General features: G+C 39.9%; 1 protein-coding gene across 1 annotated transcript; it reads right to left on the bottom strand.

Annotated features, from left to right (window-relative positions):
- Window positions 1-211: 211 nt before the first annotated feature.
- On the bottom strand, window positions 212-25311 carry cfap65 (cilia and flagella associated protein 65). The gene is made up of 33 exons (XM_052148771.1): window positions 25188-25311; window positions 24392-24471; window positions 22486-22655; window positions 22269-22371; window positions 21526-21692; window positions 21118-21317; window positions 19451-19575; window positions 19126-19348; window positions 18734-19002; window positions 18445-18642; window positions 17822-18190; window positions 17566-17703; window positions 17207-17446; window positions 16603-16827; window positions 16366-16512; window positions 15759-15924; window positions 15433-15561; window positions 11756-11981; window positions 10182-10310; window positions 9911-10087; window positions 9755-9821; window positions 9390-9500; window positions 8804-8995; window positions 7837-7980; window positions 7610-7753; window positions 7356-7472; window positions 7132-7269; window positions 6972-7016; window positions 6044-6267; window positions 5523-5648; window positions 5098-5394; window positions 582-716; window positions 212-406 (listed from the first exon to the last, which is right to left on the bottom strand). The coding sequence occupies exons 2-33, from the start codon at window positions 24464-24466 to the stop codon at window positions 289-291; spliced, it is 5334 nt and encodes a 1777-aa protein (XP_052004731.1). The 5' UTR covers window positions 24467-24471; window positions 25188-25311; the 3' UTR covers window positions 212-288.

Genomic DNA, 25311 nt, shown 5'->3' with positions numbered 1-25311 from the left:
ACCACAGGCAGGCAGTCAGGTCCATCACAAATACAAAAAAACACTGCAAACATCTGTTGCTGCCTCATACCATATGTAGAATTAGTTATACATGGTTTGCGGAGTTAGTATAATATTGAACATCATGTAACACATTTGAATCGTTTATTAGTCTGAAAGATGTAATTATTGTGGATGGGAGAGAAATGACACAGAAGTTTGTCATTTTGAATCCAGTTTATTACAAATCATTGTCATATATGCCATAAATTGATACTGAAGGTTAAATTACTGTAATAGAGTGGTTAATTACTGCTGTGGCTCCTGGTTTGACAGTATAGCCAAGGAAGGCATGAATTGGCTTGGACTGGTCAATCTGGGACGCTTCTGCTTCTCATAGGTTCGGCACTGGACTGTCTGTTGGAGTCTAGATTAAGAAAGAGAAGCCATGGCGAATACCTCTTCGGCTAATTAAACAACAAGAGAGAATCTGTAGAAATCTGCAATCCTGAGGATCACTGCCACTTGGATGGATTTGTTGGTTAAAACACTATTCATTTTTCAAAACTGAAAGATAAAGTTTGATTAATGTAAAATGTTACCTGGAAGAGGAAGGTGGAAGAGCGATGATTCGTGGCCGTGCCGTCAGCACCAGCTCACCCAAGAAAGCCTCCATCATTAGGTTCTGCAAGGTATTGAGCAAAATATCCTCCACCAGATCACAAAACTCAGGCAACCTTGCAGAAAAGATTAGTTTGAAACAGAGAGAACAAGGATATGTTGTTGAAATATCGATTAGTTGTTCCTAAGTGCTTTATAAGAGTACATATTTTTTGTTTGTTTTTATTGGATGGATTTATTGCCATATAAGCATATAAGCCATATAAGGCTATTTCATAGCAAATACAGGAAATAATTAAACAACTGATTAATCAACACATTTTTGTAAAACATTATGCACACACAAAAAGGAAAGGTTAATCAATGTGTCAATTCTATAAAAGATTGTTTAACTACACTTGTGATAAAAATTCTAAAAGTTTTTTCTTACAAAACAAGTCTTTCAAAAACGTTTCCTGATAAAAACCATTGTCTCATGACATTAAAGACAGGGCAGACCAAAAGCATGTTTTACAGTCAGAGTAATGTCACAATATTGGCATTTTGGTGATACTTCCCCCTTCAATAAATACCCATGGGTCAGTCTGGTATGGCCTATATGACACAAGTACATATTTTAAATGATCGTAAACAGGTTAGACCCTGCTATAAGATGTAGTTACTACAGTACACAAATCTGGCGCCAAAGAACATCTGTCTCAAATGATGACCATTCAAAAGTATGTGGTGGCACCACCCAAACAGCATGGTAATGATATAACTTTCATGCATTTTCAGAATAATTAGTCGCATGACATTTCAGGCTCAGGAGATTGACTCTATGCATATGTGGTTGCAACCATTGCATACTGTCAGAACTGTTTCCGAGCATATGGGGGCCCTAAGCAAAATCCTACGAAACCCTTTGAGCGCCACATCTAGCTACATCTCTGTCCTTGCAGTTACATTCTCCGTTCCCTCTCTGGCCACAAAGTGGCCCCCTATAACTGTCTAATTGAGCCATAACAGCTGCATGAGTCTTACTCACAGCTTTAAGTAAATTTAAAAATATATTTATTTATATATATTTTTAGGGCTGCCAATTGATTAAAATGTTTAATCGAATTAATTACATGATGTCCCAATTAATGAATCATGATTAATTGCATTTAATCGCATATACAAATATTTGCTGAGAAAGCCCCTCATATAACAATACTCAACTCAACTCAATTTTATTTATAAAGCACTTTCAAAAACCACACTGGGTACCAAAGTGCTGTACATGGAGTAATAAAAAATAAATAAAATCACATTAATACAGCTTAAGAATGCAAAAAAACATTTAAAACCTATAAAACAAGAATAGGATAAAATCTACCTAGTACAAATTATAATGCAATTAATTAAAAGCTAGGGAAAATAAATATGTTTTTAAGGCACCCTGGAAAGAGAATAGAGACGGAGATGATTTTATGACCAATGGAAGCTCATTCCAAAGTCTAGGGGCTGCCACCGCAAAAGCTCTATCACCTTTAGTTTTTAGGCGAGATCGAGGAACTGACAGACACAGCTGATCACTAGAGCGGAGAGACCTTGAAGGTTGATTCAAACTTATTAAGGCAGAGATGTACTCAGGTGCAAGACCATGAAGAGCCTTAAACACATACATCAACACTTTGTACTTGATTCTGTATTGGATCGGTAACCAATGTAGTGAAATCAAAACTGGGGTGATATGGTCTCTTTTCCTGGTTCCAGTTAAAAGCCTAGCAGCTGAATTTTGGACCAGCTGCAGGCGAGAGAGAGAGGCCTGACTCACACCCAGATACAAAGCATTACAACAGTCCAATCGAGAGGACACAAAGGCATGCACAACCTTCTCCAAATCATCAAAAGAAAGGATGGGCTTCAACCTTGCCATAGTTCTAAGATGGAAAAAACTATTTTTAACCACAGCATTTATTTGTCGATCAAACCTGAGCTCAGAGTCGAATATAACACCCAGGTTTTTTACATAGGGAAGTTTTTCCCTGGAAGCAGTGACAAATTTCTTTCTAAATTTAAGTCACATCCCCTTTGACCAAAAACAATAAACTCTGACTTATCCTCATTTAATTGAAGAAAGTTGTTTGCCAGCCAACACTTCACATCGGCCATGCATTTATGCAGAGACTCAAAAGAGTGGTGATTCCCATGTTTAATAGGAAAGTAAATTTGAGAGTCATCAGCATACAGATGATAGTGTATGCCATGCCTCTCAAAGATCTTTCCTTTCGGAAGCATGTAGAGGGAGAATAAAACGGGTCCCAAAATGGAGCCCTGAGGAACCCCACATGTTAAAGGAACAACTGATGAATAACAGTTCTCTAAACAGACTGAAATCGTTCTACCCTTGAGATATGAGGAGACCCAATCCAAGGCTAACCCCTGAATACCAACCTGGTCTCTTAGGCGATTGATAAGTATGTCATGATCAACCGTATCGAAAGTGGCACTAAGATCCAGCAGCAGAAGACCAACAGGACTACCAGAATCCACACCTAATAAAATATCATTTAAAACTCTCAACAGAGCTGACTCTGTGCTATGACCAGCTCTGAAGCCTGACTGAAATTGATCGAGCAAATTATTGATGGCTAAAAAATCATTTAATTGTGCAAGCACCGTCTTCTCTAATATTTTTGACATAAAGGATAATTTTGATATAGGTCTAAAGCTGTTCATATCAGATGAATCAAGGTTTGCTTTCTTAAGAAGAGGCTGAATAACAGCATGCTTAAAGCAGTTGGGAACAATACCAGTAGTCAGGCTACTGTTAATAATCGATAACACACTTGGACCAATTGATTCCACCACCTCTTTAAACAAAGTGGATGGAATAACATCACACATAGAACCAGTAGGCTTCATAAGTGCGATTATATGTTTGAGTTGAGACAGGGACACAGGTACAAAACAGGTCAATAAATTTTGCGGAACAGGATAGGTAACAGGATCATTAATAGTAGGTAAGATCTGTGAGCGTATACCAGAAATTTTAACAGTAAAAAATGTTAAAAACTGCTCACATGTGTCCACCGAAGGGGAGATGGGAGTAAGGGCAACTGGATGAAGAAATGATGTAATAGTAGAAAAGAGAACTTTAGCATTATGACAGTTCTTTGAAATGATATTAGAAAAATAGCTTGATCTGGCTAATTTAACTGCTCTTTGAAATTTAGTCAAACAGTCTCTCAAAATTTCATAGGACACTTGTAGTTTATCTTTAAGCCACTTTCAGCTCAGCCTTCCTGCACTCCTGCCTAAGAGCACGGGTATTACTATTCAACCAGGGCTGAGCCTTGACTTTTTCTTCCTAATTTTTAATGGAGCCACAGTGTTTAAGATGCCAGAACATGACAAGTTGAACTGGGAGACCAAATCCTCAGGCCCCATATCAGAAAAAGGAGACTCCAGCAGTGATTTCAGTGGAGAAACATTAAAAGCAGCTGAAAAACTACTAGCAGTAGAGGGAGTGATAAAACGAGATGTGACAGCAACAGGGCCATCATTAACTTGATCACTGCATGAAAAATGTCGGTTAAAAATAACAGTCTTGTGGTCTGAGAACACAGTGTCAGCAATTTGCACATTGCTGATAGAAAAACCCAGAGATAAAACCAGATCAAGGTTATGACCACATATATGTGTAGGGCCAGCAACACTCTGAAATAAACCAAAAGAATCTAATAAATTAACAAACTCTTTGACCAGTGGTCTCGAAGGACAACACACGTGAATATTAAAATCCCCCCAAATTAAAATGTTATCTGAGCAAGGAATAATAGCAGATAAAAAAATCTGAGAACTCATTTATAAAATCTTTGTTATATGACGGTGGTCTGTAGATGAGGGCACATAACACAGATTTAAATGAATTCAGCATAATAAGCTGAGCTTCAAATGTAAAAAACGCCTCGGTGGACAGAAGCCTGCATTTGTGTACAATAATTTACTATATAACGATGAAATGATTATACAACGTTATCTTAAGAACATAACAAATGTCTGTTTTGTGCTGTCTGGTTGTTTTTTCACTGTATAAACTGCGCATTGCCACACAGCTGAAATTTCAATTACTGCCCTCTGGAGTCAACAGGTGGTACTACAAGCTTGCATTTCTCAGTAATCTTCCTTATTACAATCTGGGGACATTGCGATTTAAATTGCGTAATTTATTTAATTTTTTGTTAAATCAAAAGCCCTAAATTATTTATTTTTTTAAACGACCTTGCTTTGCGAAGCCCTCTGGTGGCTCGGGGCCCTGATTGGCCGCTTATAGCTAGAGACAGCCCAGCATAATTTAATTCCAGGAATGCATGCGCCAACCGAGCAGGTACCACTGAGATGAACGAGAATGCTGACAGTTTTCTCCAGGTATTATAGACCTCCTTACTTTCTTATCAACGAAAACCTTATGCTGTATATCAGACTAACAAGTGAACTAAAACTCTGTCTGCTTAAAAATAGGAGCACCTGCGAATGGACTCTTGCACCTTCATCTTGAGCTCCCGCGGAAGCTCCTGCAGAGAATATTGCTCACATTCACTCTTCTTCTGTGTGTCTGAAGTGCTGGTGCTTTCTGTGTAAAGCTCTGCTTGAACAGCAGTGGAAACACTGGACATTTCTCCAGGGTTCTTGTTCCCCACTGCAGAGGGGTGTATTGTTTGTGTGGGGAGAGTTTGGGCAGGCCGCAGCTGTGAGAAGTATGGCACCTGCTCAGTGTCGCCCTCTATTAGACACTGCTGGAACTGAGGCTCATCTAAAAGACTCCTGTAGAAGGCAGAATGATCAGTGACCTCCTATTAGTAAAACTTGCATGCATTTTTTGGGAATTAACATTTTCCATTTGATGAGACAGAAGAGTTGCAGAATGCACTAGACAATGTAAGGGGATATACCGTAGTATATCTGTGAGAACATGTGTAATTATGTCTCTCTCAGGACCAAGGGTGAGAGGGGGCAGGTCTCCAGGGCAATGGGATATTTCACCTGTGCCAGTTTGGGAAAGCTTGGGCTGCCAAGATCTAAACAAGCATTCAGAAATAGAAATATCATAATAAAAAGAAACATTAAGTCATCTGCATAAAATAAAGTATCTATATCTATTGATAAGGTAAAAGGTAAATACTTCTAGTGAAAATGATTCTAGTCTGCATCCTTTTCTAATTATGTTGGTATGACAAAGCCTACATATTGGCCACATTCACACAATAGTGGTATATGGTTGTCAGTCCTGTATTTGAATGCTTAATATGGTTCACACATTTCGGTTGACTCATAACTGCATTTTCAGCAAACCTATGCTGTGCGAACATAACTTTACTGGAGACAGACACGTCTTTGTACTGCACGAAAGCTTTTCAGGTTTAATTGAAAAAAAAAAAAAATAATTCATTCTCAGATGCTGACCCCACTATACCTGTAGACATAATGGGTGTTGAACTGAGTGGGGAAATGTGTCTGGTACTCCATTAGGGGGTGAGAGCGTGCAGTGACACCCAAGTGTAGTAATGCAGGACGGGGAGGCTCAGGACGTCTTCTCTTTTCCTGGCCTGTCTGCTGCTGGGCTCGCCTCTCTGCCCGACTGGGTCTCACGTAGTAACTATAAACCGCTTTATCACTGCTACGGATGGGCGGAAGAGTCTGCCACACGGAAAAATATTGGTTTCTCATTTGCTGATAAATAACTTCGATTAAGTTTATTGTTGATGTTTATTCATTAGAGTGCTTTGTTTCAGCTCTGTTAGTTCTCACAATGCAAGTGAACGGTGACCATAATTTTGAAGCTCCAAAAGGCAGTATAAAAGCATTCCATAAGACTCCAGTGGTTAACTCCAAGACTTCTGAAGTGACATGATAGGTGAGGGTGAGAAACAGTTAAATATTCAATCCGTTTTTTTCTGTAAATCTCCACTTTCACTTTCACTTTCAAATTCTGTTGTCTAAGTGACTTTCACTTTCAGTCACCAACTAGTTGGGGCTGGTCAAAGGTGGAGATTGATAGAAACAGATACATATTTATGTCCTTATTTTTACTAACCCACACCTGTCATATCACTTCAGAAGATATGGACATAACCACTGGAGTCGGTTGGATTAATTTTATGCTGGCTTTATTTGATTTTTGGAGCTTCAACGTTCTGACAACCTTTCACTTGTATTGCCTTGAGCTGAAATATTCTTCTAAAAATCTAGATTTGTGTTCTGCAGAAGAAAGAAAGTTATACACATCTGGGATGGCATGAGGGTGAGTAAATGATGAGGGAATTTTTATTTTAGGTGAACTATCCCTTTAAAACTGACTAAGATCAATTACATTTTCTCTGTAATTTCTGTATGTGCTTTACCTTATATTTTCTTGTGCCAGTTTTCTGTTCAAACACTGCACCTTCCTGATTCAAGAGGGGTCAAATATTTTTGTTAACATTATGTTTTTATACATGGAGTGGTATGTAACAAGGTATTTGCCAGTGCCTTGCCAGTGAATGTAAATGTTTGATTTCTGACCTGAGCGCATTTATCCATTTGGTTTGTCTGCATCAGGTCTTTTTCAGTGATCGTAAATTCATGTTTCTGTCTCTCGGTCTCACCCTCCCACTGTTGAAGGTCTTTTTGATACTGTGATAGCATTTCCTCAAGAGTTATCTGTTAAAGAGAGGACCAAACATTTAGATGAAGAGTTCCATAAAGTATGTGTCACATGCATGCATATGTGTCTTTCTATGCGTTACCTCACAGATGAGATCTTGCTGGTAGAAATTGGGGTTGCCTGAAGCTTGTAGTGTTAGGATGCAGAGAATATTTTCCCCTGGTGCTAGACAACCACTCTCAGGACAAATCTTTACCGCCTACAGTCAATGATACAAACAAATTAACACATGCAGTCAATAGTTATTGACATATATTGAACAGGCTGGCCATGTTGTCTGATCAAAAATACAGGGTACCTTTCTGATACAAGCACAATAATAATAAATGTACAAACCTGCTGGCAGTCTGTGCTTGTTACATTCCATTTATACACGATGTGGTCCGTATGGGAGACATTGGTCAAAAAAAGGAGCCGTGTACTACGAGAGCAAACTGGGATATCACCAAAACACACTCTCTCTTCTGATAGGAATACCACCTACACACAAAAAGAAACTAAATTCAGCAGGGTTTCTCATTTGTGTGGAAAACTACTTGTATGCCTTGTGTCCCCTTTCTTACCTGTCCAGGTACTGGGATTCTTTGAGTGCAGGGCACAGTAACACATCCATCATATACCTGAATGGCTTCTCTTTCATCAATGCCACGGCCCTCAAATGTAACAAACATGCTGTCCCCCTCCACAACATGAATAGGAATATCTACCTATAAAATAAGGCATTTTGCAACAAAATAAGAACAAGAAAATCCCTTTAAGGCAAGTCAGTTCTATTGCCGGCCATCATCAATAAAATCAGACAACAGCGGCATCATAAAATTAGATACTTTAGCTCAAATCACACCAAAGGCTGCACTTTTCAGGATGGTCCAGCAAAAGACTCTTTTAACTTCCATTCCTACAGCCACCAAATGTATCACATTCATTTTACTAGAATGGTCTGTATCCTTTCTTATGCTGCTTGTTTTATTTAGTATTTTTTTTCTCCCCAATTTGGAATGACCAATTCCCGATGCACTCTAAATCCTTGTGGTGGCGTAGTGACTTCCCTCAATCTGGGTGGCGGAGGATGAATCTCAGTTGCCTCCACGTCTGAGACAGTCAAAGCATGTTATCACATGGCTTGTTGACATAGCACATGTGGAGGCTTCACGCTATTCTCCGCGGCATCCACGCACAACTCACCACGCGTCCCGCCGAGAGTGAGAACCACATTTTATCGACCACAAGGAGGTTAATCATGTGATTCTACCCTCCCTGGCTGGAGTCACTCAGCACACCCTGGATTCGAACTCGAGACTCCAGGGGTGGTAGTCAGCGTCTTTACTCGCTGAGCTACCCAGCCCTTCTTAAACACTATGACACTTAAAAGACAAAACTGAGTGGCTCTGGCCAAATGCGTCATTATGCATATCAAAATGGCCCACGAATACATCTCTTTTAAAACAAAAACAACTGTTAAAGCTACAAGGTAGCCAGAACTAAATGATTGCACTTATTTTAAGAGGTTGTGGATGAGGAGTAACTAACACTGTATGTTTTAGCTTCAAGTGGGGAGAAGATCCATTCAGTCAAGGCTGTGAGGCCTGGCTCCACCTTTCCATCAGGGTTCAGACACTGTAAGACTGGGTGACTGAAATTCTCCTCCATCAGCTGCTTCAGTGGAGTGGTGTCGATGTGGTACCTCAGTGAGAGAGAACCTGCGTTATACAGCTCATAGACCTGTGCAGATGAAATATACATTTCTGTAACCATTTCAAAATAAACAGATGATATCTTCATCTAGATGACTGTAAATATCTGTGAAAAATAATGTTTTTTAGTCTCAGTACTGTAATGATAAGGGTTAAGGTTAGTGGTTTATAAATGCCATTACTACTCAGATGTTTCTGAAAATTGGGCATGCAGTCACATGACATGTCACATCCATTCAAAGAAGTACTTGAGCTCATGGAGTGCATCGCAACTGTTGTTGCAAATGGGCAGTTTGAACATCCAGAAAGCAAACAATGATTTTAGCATTCAAAACTTTCAAACTGGTGTTTACAATTTTTTGTGAGATCTGTGTGAACCGACAGCTTTCAACAAAACCTCAATTCAGGGAAGTTGTACTGACCTGTTTCGGAGGACTGAACCCTCCGATTTCCACAGGGGCAAAGATGTGCCTGTTGGAGGAAAGGTGAATGTAGCGTCTATCTCTTTCCACAGTTACTCCAGAAAAGTTGAGCTGGAAAGATGAGCACAGTTAAGAAAACGTATTAAAACTAAGCAGACAAGGCTTTTAAACAAATAGTGATCTATTATTTGGGGGTTAAAAGGCCTTTGCCTCTACAGCTATTTAATATGGACTTTATATAATTACTGGAGCTTGCATCTAACCCAGGCTTTTCCATTTGTGCTGAAAATGCCAGCTCTACCACTGAGCTTGACTTTATATTTAAAACTATGATGCAATAAAAACTGAAAAATACTTTGCCTCACCAATATCTCTCTTCCATGTGAAAGTTTCAACAGGACAGGAAGACGATTTGTCCCTACAAAGCCATGTCTGTGAGAGAAGCATATTCCTTTTGAATTATTTTGCATTATAAAACAAACTGAATACTGAGTTAAAGCAGAATTGTGCTTTGACCAGACCTGTATGAAAAATGCACTGTCCTCTGTTGACCTGGCCGGAGGTTTCCAGAGCGTGGGGAGACAGAGAAAAGCCTATGGTCTTGAATCTTCATCAGCTGGAGCTCAGAGGGGCTGAAATCTCCATTCTCAGCCCAGTACTCCAGCTCAATCTGCTGGTCCTCTGGGAACAAGAATGACCTGAGTGCCAGATGAGACCATTTTGACCAATTTATCATTTATTTATGAATGACTACATAAGAAAATAAACTCAGACACAGCTATGGATACTCACCACTCTACAGGAATACTTCCTGTGTTCTTAAACATGAGCAGAATACTGGAGGGGTTTGAGTCTAGTGGAGCAGCATTGAAGTTAAAATCCAGCATGGTTGAGGTGAAGATGGAAGGGCAGTGTCGAAGACTAAAGGAGGTTTTTAAAAATATATCAAAAGATAGAGGGGTAAAGAGAGAAATCCTTGAGTTCATAGCTGTTTTAATTATACCATAACAATAAAGCTACAATTGCATTGTTGTCCATAACAATTTCCCTGCTGAAAAGACCAGCATAAATGGTGACCAACATACACTGGTGGCAAAAAGTTTGGAATAATGTCCAGATTTTGCTGTTTCGGAAGGAAATTTATATTTTAATTCAAGTGGCATTCAACTGATCACAAAGTATAGTTAGGACATTACTGATTTAAAAAACAGCACCATCACTACTGTCATTTTTTATCAAATCTAGACAGGCTCCATTTCCAGCAGCCATCACTCCAACACCTTATGCTAAATTGCTAATTTGTTACTAGAAAATCACTTGCCATTATATCAAACACAGTTAAAAGCTATTTGGTTCAGTTTGGTAATTGATGCTTAACATTGTCTTTGTGTTTGTTTTTGAGTTGCCACAGTATGCAATAGACTGGCATGTCTTCAGTTAAAAATTAGGTTAAAAAAAATGGCAAAAAAAAGAAAATAATTCTAGAAATTCGTCAGTTGTTTTAAGGAATGAAGGCTATACAATGCATGAAATTGCATACAAAGTTGTACACTACACTCTTCAAAGACAATGGACAACTGACTCTAACAAGGACAGAATGAGATGTGGAAGGCAGATGTACAACTAAACAAGAGGATAAGTACAGCAGTCTCTAGTTTGAGAAATAGACACCTCACATGTCCTCAGATGACAGCTTCATTGAATTCTACCTGCACAACACTAGTTTCATGTACAACAGTAAAGAGAAGACTCGGGGTGCAGGCCTTATGGGAAGAATGGTAAAGAAAAAGCCACTTTTTAAACAGAAAAACAAAAAGGTTAGAGTGGGCAAAGAATCACAGACATAGGACAACAGATAATTGGAAAAGAGTATTATGGATCTTAACCCTTTTTTGGGATCAGCTAGACTGTAAGGTGCATGAGAAGTGCCTGACAACCACATCTATGGCAAGTGCTACAGGAAGCATGAGGTGAAATGTCACCTGAGTATCTGGACAAACTGACAGCTAGAATGCCAAGGATCTGCAAAGCTGTCATTGCTGAACTTTGGTGAATAAAAGTACCAATTTCTTTCAATAAGAGCAAAATCTGTACATTATTCAAAACTTTTGGCTGCCAGTGTATGTAGTGTGCTGGTGCTTTTTGCCCACCAGGTTTCTAAACTAGGTTAACTAGCAACACGTCCTTGGTCAACCAGCATCATCAGAAAAGTCATGCCTCCACCAAGTTTTGCTGGTACTGTAAACACCAGGAGTATGGTGGTCTACTAGACAGACCAGCACCAAACCAGCCTGGACCAGAATGGAAATTCATGCAGAACTGAGGGTGACCTGTGTTCGGATTTTAAAAGATGTTGCATGTTTTACCTGTGTTTAGTGGGCACCCTGAAGGTGAGCTCAGCTGGACTTGGATCACTGCGTAGGTGAGCATTGAGTGCATCCAAACTGAAGAGGTGCCAGAGCTGCAGTTTACTCAGCCCCTCCACACTGCCACAGCTACGGACATCCATTACCTCCAGTGTGGGGTACACTCCCTCTGCCTTCACCTGGCACACCGACTGGGGCTCTCCTCCCACAGAACCTGGCCACCCCACTGACCAATGGAGAAAGAAGAACAGAAAAATACAGAAGAGGAGAAAAATGTATATTACAGTCACTCACAGAGAGAAATGTAAGACTTTAAATTGTGATCTTAATGAAATATACAGAATATGTATTGATATGTTTTCTCTGCATATCTCCCAAACAGGCATAATGGCAGATTTTAGATTTTGTCAATAACCCTGCTGAAAAGACCAGCATAGGCCAGGTTGAGGCTGTTTGATGGTGGATAGTGCAGGTTTGATGCTGATTTAGCTGGTGGGCCAGCATAGTCATGTTGCTTAACAGTTGCTAACTTAGCAGGTGGACCAGTGAAGACTTGTTCCCTATCAAAAAGCTACACTTTGATGCTGCGCTGATTTAGCGATTTGGGAATGTCTTTAGGACTGACCAGTTGTGAATATGTGTGCAACACCTCAATGAAATTGACTAGAATTTATAGCCTCTGCTGGTAACATCACTGGATGCACCTGTAGCAGGGCTATAAATAGATGCACCACAGATGCATCATCAGATCTTTTGTCTTCAGATCATTCTGTGTGTGTTGTGCTTCTTGACTGTCAGAACTTTCTACTTTCCTCTGTTAATGGAATGGAATGTACTTTATTGTCCCTGTTAGGGGAAACTTGTGGTGGACTCAACATTTTTGCATTTCATAACATCACCGAAAAAGATAATAAAATAACAATACAAAGGGTACATCAAATACACAACAATTCAACATAGCATACATTTCCATCAATCATAAAAAGTATATCTTTCAGTAAAAGCATCTAATAACATAAAGATTCAAAACACGATAGAAGCATACAGTCTACATAATTTGGCATAATTTAGCACTTTAATAGAAAAAGGCACAAATACATTTTTAAATCTATTCAATTTACACCTTAAGGTTCTAAAACCGAAGGTAACAATTCATAATTAACAAAAAGAATGTGAGATGGGTCATTTAAAATTATTCTATCTTCCCTTAACGTACACGGTTCATACAGAGACTGGATGCTGTAATAGTCCCTCTGTCCTGTCAGTTTCATTGCTATATGAGTCATGTGCGTCAGTCTGGATTTTGATTTCACAGTTAAGGTTTCCGTACCATGTGGTTAAGCCATAACTTATAACACTCTCTAATATAGCTTTGTAAAAAAGCAGAAGGATTTTGTTGTTCACCTCATAGTATCGTAGTCGATGCAAAAAATACAGTCTTTGATAAAGTTGACTACATACCAGATCAACATGTTTGTCCCAAGTAAGTAAAATATCAATGTAGACTCCGAGATATTTAAAGGACTGCACTTGACAAATTTCCTGGCTATGTATGAATACAGGGCTATAGTCACCAATGCCTCCAGGATCAAATATAATCTCCTTCGTTTTATTTGTATTTAGATTTAAATAATTGGAATCACACAACCAACAAACGACTCAATTTCCGCATAATAAATAGAGGTACTATCATGTTTGTTTAATAAACTTAATATAGCAGTATCATCAGAATATTTAAGAATATAATTTTTGGAGTGCCTGTTTGAGCACTCATTTGTGTAAAGTGTAAAGTTCTCTGCTCCCGGGAGTCTTGGCCAAAGTTTGCCAGCAAGGTGGTATGGTTCTCGGAGATAATGTCTCTCTTGACGGCTTGCCTTGGGCGATTCTGGACAGGAGGGACCTCCTGTCCCAGGCACGGGGGACAATATTTAATACCCGTCCCGAGCTGTGGACCCTTCATGCTAGGCCCCTGAAGGGTACCAACTGAGGGACACTGGGATTTCACCTGAAGTTATCGAGACCATTCGAAGTGCTAGGGCTCCCTCAATTAGAGGAAGTTATGCCAATAAATATGGTGTCTTTGAAAGATGGTGCAGTGCACATAATGCGGATACAGTTAACTGCCAGATTGCTTCAGTTCTGGACATTCTGCAGGAAAAATTATCAGCAGGCACATGCCCCGCCACTCTCAGGGATTACGTGGCAGCTCTATCGACTTGTCACGCCCTGATTGGATGCCGTTGGGGAGACATCCTCTGCTCGTTCGCTTCATTCGTGGAGCCATGTGGTTGAGACCTCCTGCTAGGACCAGGAACCCTTTATGGGGCTTAGCAATAGTCCTTGGGGGTCTGGTTGAGACCCCCTTTGAACCTCTAGAGTCAGCGTCTGATAAACTTCTGACTCTCAAGATGGTTTTTCTTATGGAAATTACTTCTCTAAAAAGAACTGGGGATCTACAGGCTCTGTCTGTCTTGCCAGCCTGCTTAGATTTTTCCCCAGGAATTGCTAGAGCAATTTTGCACCCTCATCCTGACTACCTGCCTAAGGTTTCTTTCTCGACCGTACATCCGGTCACTCTCGAAGCCTTCTGCTCCCCGCCGTTTACAACGCCGGAGCATGAAAGACTTCACGAACTGTGCTCAGTCTGTGCCCTTCAGACTTATGTCCACCGCACTAGCTAGTGGTGTAGGTCAGGGCAACTATCCATTTTCCATGGGGCTGCAACAAATGGGCAGCCGCCACCAAGCAAACTATGTCGCCTTGGGTGAGGGATGGTATTGCCCTGGCCTACGAGGCGTGCGGTCAAGCTTCGCCAGGAGGTATCAGGGCTCACTCTACTAGAGGGGGGTCGCCTCCTCTAAAGGTTTGGCCAGAGGTGTCCCTCTGCAACATGTTTGTAATGCGGCAGGCTGGTCTTCTCCGCATACATTCATAAGATTCTATAGTTTGGATGTTCATGCCACTCCGGGCTCTCAGGTCCTTGAGTCAACATCACAAGCTCATATCTGAGACCTCTCAAGCTCTTGTGAGCACAATTACACAACTGTAAGGGGTCCAGACACCCATGGTGCAGCGGCGTGAGTATTCTCGTTCCCAAAGCGCTAAATCAGTGCAGCATCAAAGTGTAGCTTTTTGATAGGGAACGTCTCGGATTACTTAAATGTAAACCCCTGTTCCCTGATAAAAGCAGAGCGAGATGCTGCACATCATTGCCACACTGAGTATGCCCCAGGACTGCTCTTCAGACAAAATACCTGACGATGCACCTGTGGCGCATCTATTTATAGCCCTGCTACAGGTGCATCCAATGATGTCACCAGTAGAGGCTATACATTCTAGTCAATTTCATTGAAGTGTTGCACACATATTCACAGCTGGTCACTCCTAAAGACGTTCCCGAAGCACAAAATCAGCACAGCATCTCGTTCCGCTTTTATCAGGGAACAGTGGTTACATTTAAGTAACCCAAGACATTTGTTCAGCTATATAAAAGCCTGTTTGGTATACCAACACACCTGCTGGTTTGGAGACCAGCATCAAAAACACAGCATACAGGATGGTGGTGACCAGGAATGCTGGTCTTTTCAGCAGAGAAAGTATTGAAATATTGTCTAATACAACAAAATATCCAGAATTGCAATTTCAACCATAAATAACACAAAATATTTGTATACTACCAGTGGCACTAAGGATGTGGTAACTGATGGTCCAGCAGTAATGGGCTCTGTGAGCCAGTTTTACTGTGCAGTGTATCAGCAGTCTGCAGTGAGCAGGTATGGTTCCATTTACATTCTCCATCTCCAGAACTGAAAAACAAAAACATTCAAATGTTTTTTACCAGGGCCTAAGATGAAAGCCATTTAATTCATCCTTCTACACATTTTTTTCAATTTAATATAAATTCTGAAGTCTCCCAGCAATGGCAGACAAAAAAAAAAAAACACAATTTCTATGAAAAAAGATTTAACAATGCATAAAATTCATAAACTGTAGTGTGCCCTACCCAAAGAATCTTGAGTCAGGACATCAGGGAGGCCTGTAACAGTAACACTTTGCTGTGCGGTCAGAGTGTAGCTGACAGCACAGGAGCTGTCATTCAGTAGAGAAACACCAAATGATTTACAGCTTCCAACGAGCACCTCACCAAGATCTATAATAGGCTGCTCTGCCTGGGATAAATAATTTTAGAACATTAAGATACACAGATATACCACAAACCTACCACAAACCTTTGGAGAAATAATATAAAGGTGTACACATCCAACCAAAGTTGGGTAGAGGTGTAGGATACAATGCTGATTTTATTGATCCAATTTCTATTGAACAACTGCAACGTTTCGAACGCTTTGGTATTTATTCAGAAAAACCTATACATGAAATACTTATAAATGACCATATCTCAAACCACATTGAAATTTGTATTAAATTAAAATTAAAGTTATTAGATTTAAAAAGGTAAGGTTATAACTTCAAATGAAGACTTCAGAATTTGAAATGTCATAGATGTTGCTTTTTTCTATATCACAAACAGCCAATTATTTTCCTACTAATAATCTGAGTTCCAAATCAGGTGGTCAGCTTTGTCCTCATCTAATATTTAAAGAACACACTTGGAGATAGCCTTTGGATGCCAGTCCGACAGCTTTAATGGTTAGACGAGACTTCTTGCATTGTGGTGTTTGGACAGGCCAGAAAGTGAGACTGGGCTTCATGTTGTACATCATCTCCTCAATTGGGGCAAAATACCACTTCTGTACCTGAAAACAAAGCAATATTATTATGCCCCAAAACACCACAAACAAGCACACACACACACACACACACACACACACACACACCAGCATCACCTTGGATTCATTGGGCTGGAGTGTGTCTGTGTCTGGCAGTACAGTGAGAACCCTTCTGTCAGATCTGCCCAGCCTCCACTGGAACTCCACTGGTACCCTGCTCAGGTTCTTCACCCACATGGTTTGCTCAGAGCAGGAGCCCACTGCTATGGGCTTAAAGAAGAGACTTCCACCCCCCTCCACACATATGGAAAGCTTCTCTGCTACAGCGACCACATTCAGGACCTACAAAACGTTTCATTTAAAAGTTTAGGCTTAAATGATCTGGCAAAATACTCTATAGATTCAATTTCAGTTGGCTTTATAATGAGATTTCCTGATATGTTACTTAAAGGCTTGTCCTAAACTACAACGTACTACGTATTTAGAAATGACCAACTTCTCTTTTGGAAAATGAGGTACTGAAATACCACATACAGTCTGTGAAGATTCTTAGTCATCAAGATCAGAACAGAATGTTCTAGTAGTTTATTCTAGTCAAATGGACATGTTTCTCTATAACTCAAGACGTTTCAAGCATACAACACAGCACAGAATGAGTTGGACTCACTGCATTATCTGCATTATCTAGTTACCATACTGCCATTAAGGATATCGTGTTAACCTGTGTGTGTTTGGGGCTGGCATTCATCTGTAATGTCAAAGGCATACTGGCAGGGTGATCCTCAGAGGGAGTGGATCTGAATGTGAGGATTTGGTGGCTGCCAGGAGGCACCAAGCCACTGGGTGGCAGCACACATGCTGAGGGACACTCCTCTGGGTCCAGGCTGAAGATCAAGGGTAGATCCCCTGTGTTCTGCAGGAGAATACTGCGGTAGGATACCCGTTTTAATGCAGGGAATACCTACACATGGGGCACATGGAGATGTTCAGGCTTACAATTACAGTGCATTTACGTACTTTTTCCATCTATACTCTCTTGCTACAGTATTTGTATGTTTAAAGATGACAGCATTGACTCACTACTTGAGGGTGTTGAAGAGAGAAGTTGGGGATGAAGTGCTCTTTTCCAGGCTGAAAGGAATGACCGCTTACCCTGACCGTAAGGCACCAGGGAGGGCACAAAGCCTGATCCTCCATGTGTCTATGGTCCCTGAGAATCTGTGGATGACAAAAAACAATTCAAACCAAGCCTTTTGTCTCGCTAAAATTTAAATGCTCATAACGCTACAACATGACATCCATTTAAAAACTCAACTTCACTTCAGTCTTACATTACCTTGTAAAAAGCAAAGCACTCAAGGTGTGCTGCATGGAAGCTGTTTTCTTGGTTGGGACTGTATGTCACTCTGAAGGCTGTGGACTTTAGAGGGCTCAGATCAAAGGACAGAGGAGAGATGGAGAAATGAGAGTTGGCTCCAGGAGACCACATAAGACAAATTTTGCCTTTGGTTTGGTTGGTGATGGAAACTGACTTAGATGCTGGGCCATCATTAAAAAGGAGTACAGAAGGCTGAACTGTAACATGTGGAGTGGGGAACCTGGAGGGGTTTAAGATGTTGTCAAGATCTGTTTCTGCTTCAGGTGCTGAATTAGTGTGGAAATACTCCTCCTGAGGACCCCGTAGGCTGAAGATGGTTGTGGAGTGCTGGTGAGATCCATTGAGACACAATTTTATGTAATGCCTCACCAATGCATTTTCATGGAAGACTTTAACTTTTTGGTTCGGTGGTGCACCCTACATTTTTTGTGAATAAGAACTGTACAAAAATAAACTGAGGGGTATAATCTTCTAAAGTTTGTCTTGCTATTTAAGAAAAATATAAATACAGTTTAAGTGAAAGCAACATTAAAACATTTCTATAAGTAAATCACAGTACAGGAAGACAAGTACACACCCACCTCCTGCATTAGCAATGCTCCGCTATCATCCAGTTTCAATTTGTGTTCTTCCAACATGGCACTCAGTACGTCAGGAGGGTAACAGGTGAGTCCTCGTAACAGATTTAATCTGTACACATCCAGATGTCTTGCATTTAAAATGGCTGGCTTCATCTGCTCTGAGTGACAGCTGCCAATCAAATCCAGAAACAGTGGCTCCTTTAAAGAGAACAGCACTTATCAATCAAAATACTGCAAATTAAGAAATCATGATGGATGGATGGATGTATGGATGGATGGATGTACCCACCCTATGCAGCAGCAAACACGTCATTATCTTGTGATGAGCAATAGGGTAGTGTGGCCGGAACTTCACAAGCAAGGTGAGTTTGCTACTGCCTGGCACAGTGCCACAGGGCTTGTCAACACTGAATACACTATGGCTGCCAGAATCCACGTCAAACTGGTAATAAGCCAATACTTCTGAGGAATTGATTATCTGTACCCTCTGTGTGACCTCTGTGCCCTCTTCAACACAGCCAAATTCCAGCAAAGTGGTACTTAAAGATACTACTGGTCCTAGAGTGGACAGAAGAAGACTATAAAACCAAAATGAACCAATATTTAACCTGATCTGATTATTCATAACACTCTTTATCAGTGTACACCAGCTATGGAAAAGGTGTTATTGGGTCTACGTACCTATGCAGGAACCTGACACTTTGAGCATGTCTTTGCTTACAGCCCCAGGACAGGTAAGACAGAGGTAGTCCATACTTATGCTGTCCACCGTAAATGGGGAAAAGCAGACAGGGACTTTTAACACTGAATCTGGAGCAATCTGCCCCTCGCGCACCTCACAGCGAAACACTGACTCCATAAGAGCAGGTCGTCTCAACCAAGATAGAATGAAAGTTGTAGTAACCTAACGGAGACAGAGAAAGTGACTGAGAGAGAAAAGACATAGGCTATCTGTGTAATGTCTATGTATTCAATGAGCAATGAAAGCAGTGTGAAGGAAACATACAGTGGAGGGGTTGTAGATCTCAAAGTGCTTTTCAAAAGAGTCCCCTACTGCTACACTGCCGAAATCAAGCAGCTTACAGCCTTCCTCCTGCTGAGTACAGATGATCTGAATGTGGGGGTACTTGGCTGTGGAAAGGAAATTAAAGGTAATGTGTGACATATTTTCAATGTTAAAACACTTTCTCCTAACCATTATAATATGCAGAGATAACTAATTATGTCGTTCGTAGGTTGATTGCCCTGAAAAGTGTTAACACTATGGCTCTGTGGTGTTATCAAAACTGCTCTGCTCTATTTGTTTGTTCCTGACTAGCGCTATAACAACATGGGCTCAACCAATGGCATGAGTTTGGGGTGGGACAAACTCATGCCAGACCAAGGTAGATGCATGAAGTATTCATTCAAGATGTTTAACTTGTCATTATTTTTGCAATTCCGTTTGGTGATGCTAAAGTGGCTCAGAAATTTCACACTTAAAGGTGGGGTATGTGATTTGCAAAACGGCCGGCAGATTTTGAAAATACACAACTCATAAGGTCCTACCTTCTCTCCTTCAATGCTGGCCCTGACTCCACCCATTCGAAAAACATGGACGCGCAATCATGCACGAGCGAAAACTCAGATGCGCGAGAGCGAGCCAGGCTAGCATAGGTTGGAGCTGATTTTCTCATAACTGTAAAAAAAAAAGAACATAGCCAGCCCTGGCGTCTGTACAGCGGTCTTCTATTCAAAACAGGATTCATAGAAATGTGGAACAACCCCACTAGCACTATAAAAGCTCTATTCTCCATACATAAATACAATCGCTCACATCAGCTTCCTCCCCAAACAGGTTGTTTAGCTAGATAGTTCATCATATGGCTGGGCTATAACGTTAGAACAGCTACAATTCTCATGCGCATATCGTCAGTAAAGACAGTTCCCTGATTAAATACTACTAGTTAATCAGCTTCTCACCTGTCAAGCAGAAAACATGCCACAGCCGCATCTGTTGGTAGTCCTTCAGTTGCCGCCAACGTTTAAAAGCATTGCCTAGAATGACCCTTGTTTTTGACCTTTCTCTTTCGGCCGTTTTGTTCGCAATTGCTCTCTCGAAAATAGATTTTCTTTTCTGTGATGGTGTCTTGTCTGCCATTCTACAAACGGAAGCAACTACACCTTCACCTCTCTCTCTCTCTCTCTCTCTCTCTCTCTCTCTCTCTCTCTCTCTCTCTCCCAGGGCGACTTGCACTTCCTGTTACTGGGTCAGGAGCTTTGAGTATGCGCACGAACGGGACACGCGCGCCAGGGTGGTGGGGGGAGGGGGGCATGGTACGACCGTTTGATTGACACATTTTCTGTCCAATGATTCTAGATGGTCTTGAAAATGATCGGCTGGAGTTTTTCGAGTCCTGCCCGTTCCACAGATGATTAAATTGCTTAATTTTCATTTCAGTGCTTCTAATTTACAGCCAGTAAGTGGGTTAGGAATAGGATTTCAAGTTATTTTGAAAAAATGGTCAAAAAAGAAAATCACATACCCCACCTTTAAGTCGTGTGTAAAAAAAGACAAAAATATACCCTACAACTTTTTAACCTGCTTTTTAAAATTCTCAAAATATCACCAAACTAAATATTAAGCATAATATTTTTTGTGACCTCGGAGCCTAATAAGCTTAGTCCACTCACACAGTCCACGCAGAAGTACAGTACAGATGCTCTCGCCATCATCACCGAAAGCACAGCAGGCTTCAGCCGTGTACACCAGAGCCTCCAATGGTTTAAACTCCACTGTAATCTTGCACTCTTCTTCTGCCTTTAACTGTCCAGTCTCTGGGGACAGCTGGAACGGAGGATCCACAGACCATCTAAATCCTGTCTGCAGCTTACTAGGGGGAAAATGTACTGTACATTCAGAGAGGTTTTATAACACTATTGATACATAATATTGGATCATTATTCAGTTAGCATTGCATATTAAAACAATAATCCAAAAACACTATCTGTATTGTGATCAACACTGTAATTAGTAGTCTCAAGACTTCTTACATTAGGTGACAGCAATATCTTTTGTCACACAGCCTTCCTTTTCCTTACCTGGAGTTTCGAAAGAGGAAGCTGGTTTGAGAGCGGTGTTGGACAGCACAGGGTGGCAGCATCACAATGTCTGGTACCTCCAGGGCATGATGCGGAATCACCGCACGCAGAGACACCTGGAATGTGCCTTCCTTACTCTGAAACTCTATAGTGTCCACATGCTCAAACTAGAAATGGAAAGAGCAGGGCAAAAAGTTGCATAAGCAAATCCAGAATGTTATTTTTGCAGCAGCCTGAATTATACCTCTGAGCAGGAATACAGAAGCTCTTGCAAACTGTCTGACAATGCTAGTTGATTAAATACATATTTTAAGGACCGGATGAAGTTAGCAGTTGACGTTTACCAAAAAAACTTCAAGTCCTGAGCGCATTCCATGCAAAATATGCCCCTACTTGTTGTGAAACTGTTGATATGAAATTATTTTATTATAGGATAATAGAAGACTATAATGTAATTTAGAGTTCAACCGATATTGGTTTTTAATGATGGATTAATGATTAATGATTATTGGACAATTTGTGTTCAATTGTCCAATAACCGATATGCATAACTGATTTTTTATTTTTGTTTTATTTCTGCTTTTAGGCACAATAACAACTTCATCATTGATCACTAACCTCTGAAGGTGAAGTGGAAAAGTTTAAATATGTGTTAAAAATATCAATCAAACCGAATAACGGTCTATCTCAAATTACAGGTTAACTTATTCCAACTTAAAAAACATGGGTGAGTTAAACCTTACTTTCTCAAGGGGCTGAAAAGTGACCGGGAGAGAAAAGGATGTTCCTGGGCTCAGAAGAATTGTCTGAGGAAATGGTGTGCTGAAGAACTTGGACACAGGTGGTCTGAAATTCACACAATAATTAGAAAAACACTCAATATTTGCTTCTCAGTACATTTAGCCCTGAAAAAAATTACAATTTACATCAACATAATTATTTTAAGTTCCTGGGACTGACCTGAAGCTGAGTTTCAGAAGTTTTTCATGTATGCTTTTAAGAAACAGAGGTTTGGTATACTCTAAACCCGGCTCCCAGCCTTCCCAAACCAGCTCAGCCCAAGTCTCCACCCCAAAGAAGCAGCTTTGGGTTCTCCTCTTAGGGCCCCCTGACCGGAGGCTTGAGACCTGCTTAAAACAAAAGAAGCAATTCATGATCTAAAATAGATATCAACTGTTTCTAATTATTTCATTGTTATTTCAGTGACGTTAAGGTCGGCATGGATTACAGGCCTATCCTTGGATTGTATCTTGTCAAAATCATTGACAACTCAATTAAGCTTAGCAGCTGTGTAATTCGTTTTTACACCACCAGAGAGCAGTATACATCAGTGAAGCATTTTAGCAGGCTGATTACGAAGAGCCAAAGCGAACCAGTCAACTTTTTTCAAAAACTTTCTACGAACATAACAGAAGGCATGAAACATGATTAAGAAGTAGAAGAATAAAGAACAATGGAAAAGGAGAGACAGAGGCTCTTTTAACATGGGGCTGTTGTCACTAGGGCTCTCAGTAACTATAAGTTTAAACAAACAAATGCTTCTTATCTCAGTCAGCGGTTTTGTATGTCAGTTTCAAGCACCAAATGTCTTATGACACTGCTTTGTGAATTTTATACTCTAAATTAAAATTTCAATATCATATTTTTGCGATAGATGCGGAGTAAACAACTGAACACATTCAAACCAATCTAGGATAAATTCAGGCAAGGGTCAACTGAATTATGACGATAGATTTTAACTCTGAAAGGTTGAATTGTGTTCGGGGTATTAGATAGAATTTGATTAGATAGAAATGTATTCTTTGCAAAAACAAGAAAATGTTTTATATTATTTGAAAATGTGATATTTCTTTGTATGCCATCTTTTTATTTATTTACTGCTGTTTTATTTTATTATGTTTACATTTGGCTGAAAAGCCCATTGTATGTTGTCATAAAAGGTCAGCATGTGTACGATGAACAAACTGTAGGCTTATCCGTTTTCCAGTGCAATGATGGTGGAAATGTGAAATTTATTTTTGTATGCCACAAATTAACTTTTAAAGTTCACCCAAAATGTTTAATTCTCTCATCATTTACTCACCCTCATGCCATCCCGGATGTGTTTGACTTTCTTTCGTCTGCTGAACACAAAGATTATTTGCAGAATATCTCAGCTCTGCAGGTCCATACAATGAAAGTGAATGGGTGAGAAATTTTGAAGCTCCAAAATTCACACAAGGGCAACATAAAAGTTCTCCAAGTGATATGATAGGTGTTGGTGAAAAAAGATCAATATTTAAGTCCATTTTTACTATAAATTCATCTCCCTGCTCAGTCAATCTCCACTTTACTTTCACTCTCTCATTCTTCTTCTTGTGTTTTTGGTGATTGACATTCTTAGTGCAGATCTCTACTTACTGGGCAGGAAGGAGAATATATGATAAAACAAATTACTTAAATATTGATCTGTTTCTCACTCAGACCTATAATATCATGGCTGAAGACATGGATTTAACCACTGCAGTCATATGGATTACTTTTATGCTCCTTTATGTGGATTTTGGAGCTTAACATTTTTGGCACCCATTCACTTGTATTGTGAGAATCTACAGAGCTGAAACATTTTTCTAGAAATCTTAATTTGTGTTCTGCAGAAGAAAGAAAGGAATACACATCTGGGATGCCAGGAGGGCGAGTAAATAATGTGAGAATTTTCATTTTTGGATGAACTATCCTTTTAACAACCAAACCTGCCCTATATTCACAAAAGTGTGACTATTTCTGTTCTCTCCATTATGTTTACTCACATAATCAAAGCTAAATGATAGCTATTTTGTCAAAAAATTTTGAAAAAAAGAAAAGAAAAACTGCCAACACTTCTTACCTTTCTATGGGAATTGTGTGTAACTCCAAAGGGAATGCCAGAGTTCAGAGGATTCACTGGACGATCAGTCAACATTACAACTAAAACAAAAGGTCAAACCACATGAGGTCAAATACTACGGCATTCACGGTCTTCTTTAATATGACCAGATGTGATTCTAGTAGCCTACTTTATGTTAACAGGCCTAAATTAGGTGAACCTAAATTCCTTCTGACCAATGAAAATGAACATAGGCTACCTATTTAAAGTAAACTACATGTTGCATTTCATGCATTTCTTTAAAGTGCAAAAATTGTATAGCCATTTAGCTTACTCTCAACAGTCTTCCTCTTTATTTATCTCAAAAGCATTGTCTGTTATTTGCCTGATATGATGTCTGAGTTTAACTGAAGCAGGTGCGATTTATTATCCTGCCACTCATTTCTTTAGCTCTCTATTAACATAAGTGATTTGCCTAAAGGAAAACACAGACAGCAAAGGTGATTGCTTCAGAGGGTAATACAATTAAATGTTATTGATAAAGTGATGCAGTAGCTGTTCTGGTTTACACTACGGGTTTTGATCTCTGAAAACACTAGCATTTGTGGATGCTGTAATTTTGATTAATATGGCATATTTATTACAGTACAAGCAGAAATTAATAACTACACCATCTCTTTAAATTAATCATACATCATTTTTCTAAGTATTAAAACAGATTTTATCAAGTTAAACGCTTATTATTCTAGCGCCTCTTCCTTATTTAACCACAGAAATCGTAAAACAATTTTTAATGTATTTTAAAATGATAGCTTACCAAAGTGTTTTTTCTGCACGTCGTGCAGTTCTTTTTAAAAACCATCAAACGAAATGGAAAACGTGGCGAATTATATTAGTATTTGTTTCCCTATGTTGAAAGTTTCACTGACGGTTCAGTTGTG

This window comes from Xyrauchen texanus, chromosome 18, assembly GCF_025860055.1.
Source record: "Xyrauchen texanus isolate HMW12.3.18 chromosome 18, RBS_HiC_50CHRs, whole genome shotgun sequence".
Lineage (NCBI taxonomy): Eukaryota > Metazoa > Chordata > Actinopteri > Cypriniformes > Catostomidae > Xyrauchen > Xyrauchen texanus.
This window is presented reverse-complemented; position numbering and strand designations above follow the sequence as displayed.

Coding starts and splice junctions, on each gene's coding strand:
- cfap65 (XM_052148771.1), bottom strand. CDS start 24,466: ATGTTGACTGATCGTCCAGTGAATCCTCTGAACTCTGGCATTCCCTTT. Junction 18,643..18,733: donor CGTGTTTGCTGCTGCATAGG/GTGGGTACATCC, acceptor TTCTCTTTAAAG/GAGCCACTGTTTCTGGATTT. Junction 10,311..11,755: donor AGGGTGCCCACTAAACACAG/GTAAAACATGCA, acceptor AACCTCCTTTAG/TCTTCGACACTGCCCTTCCA.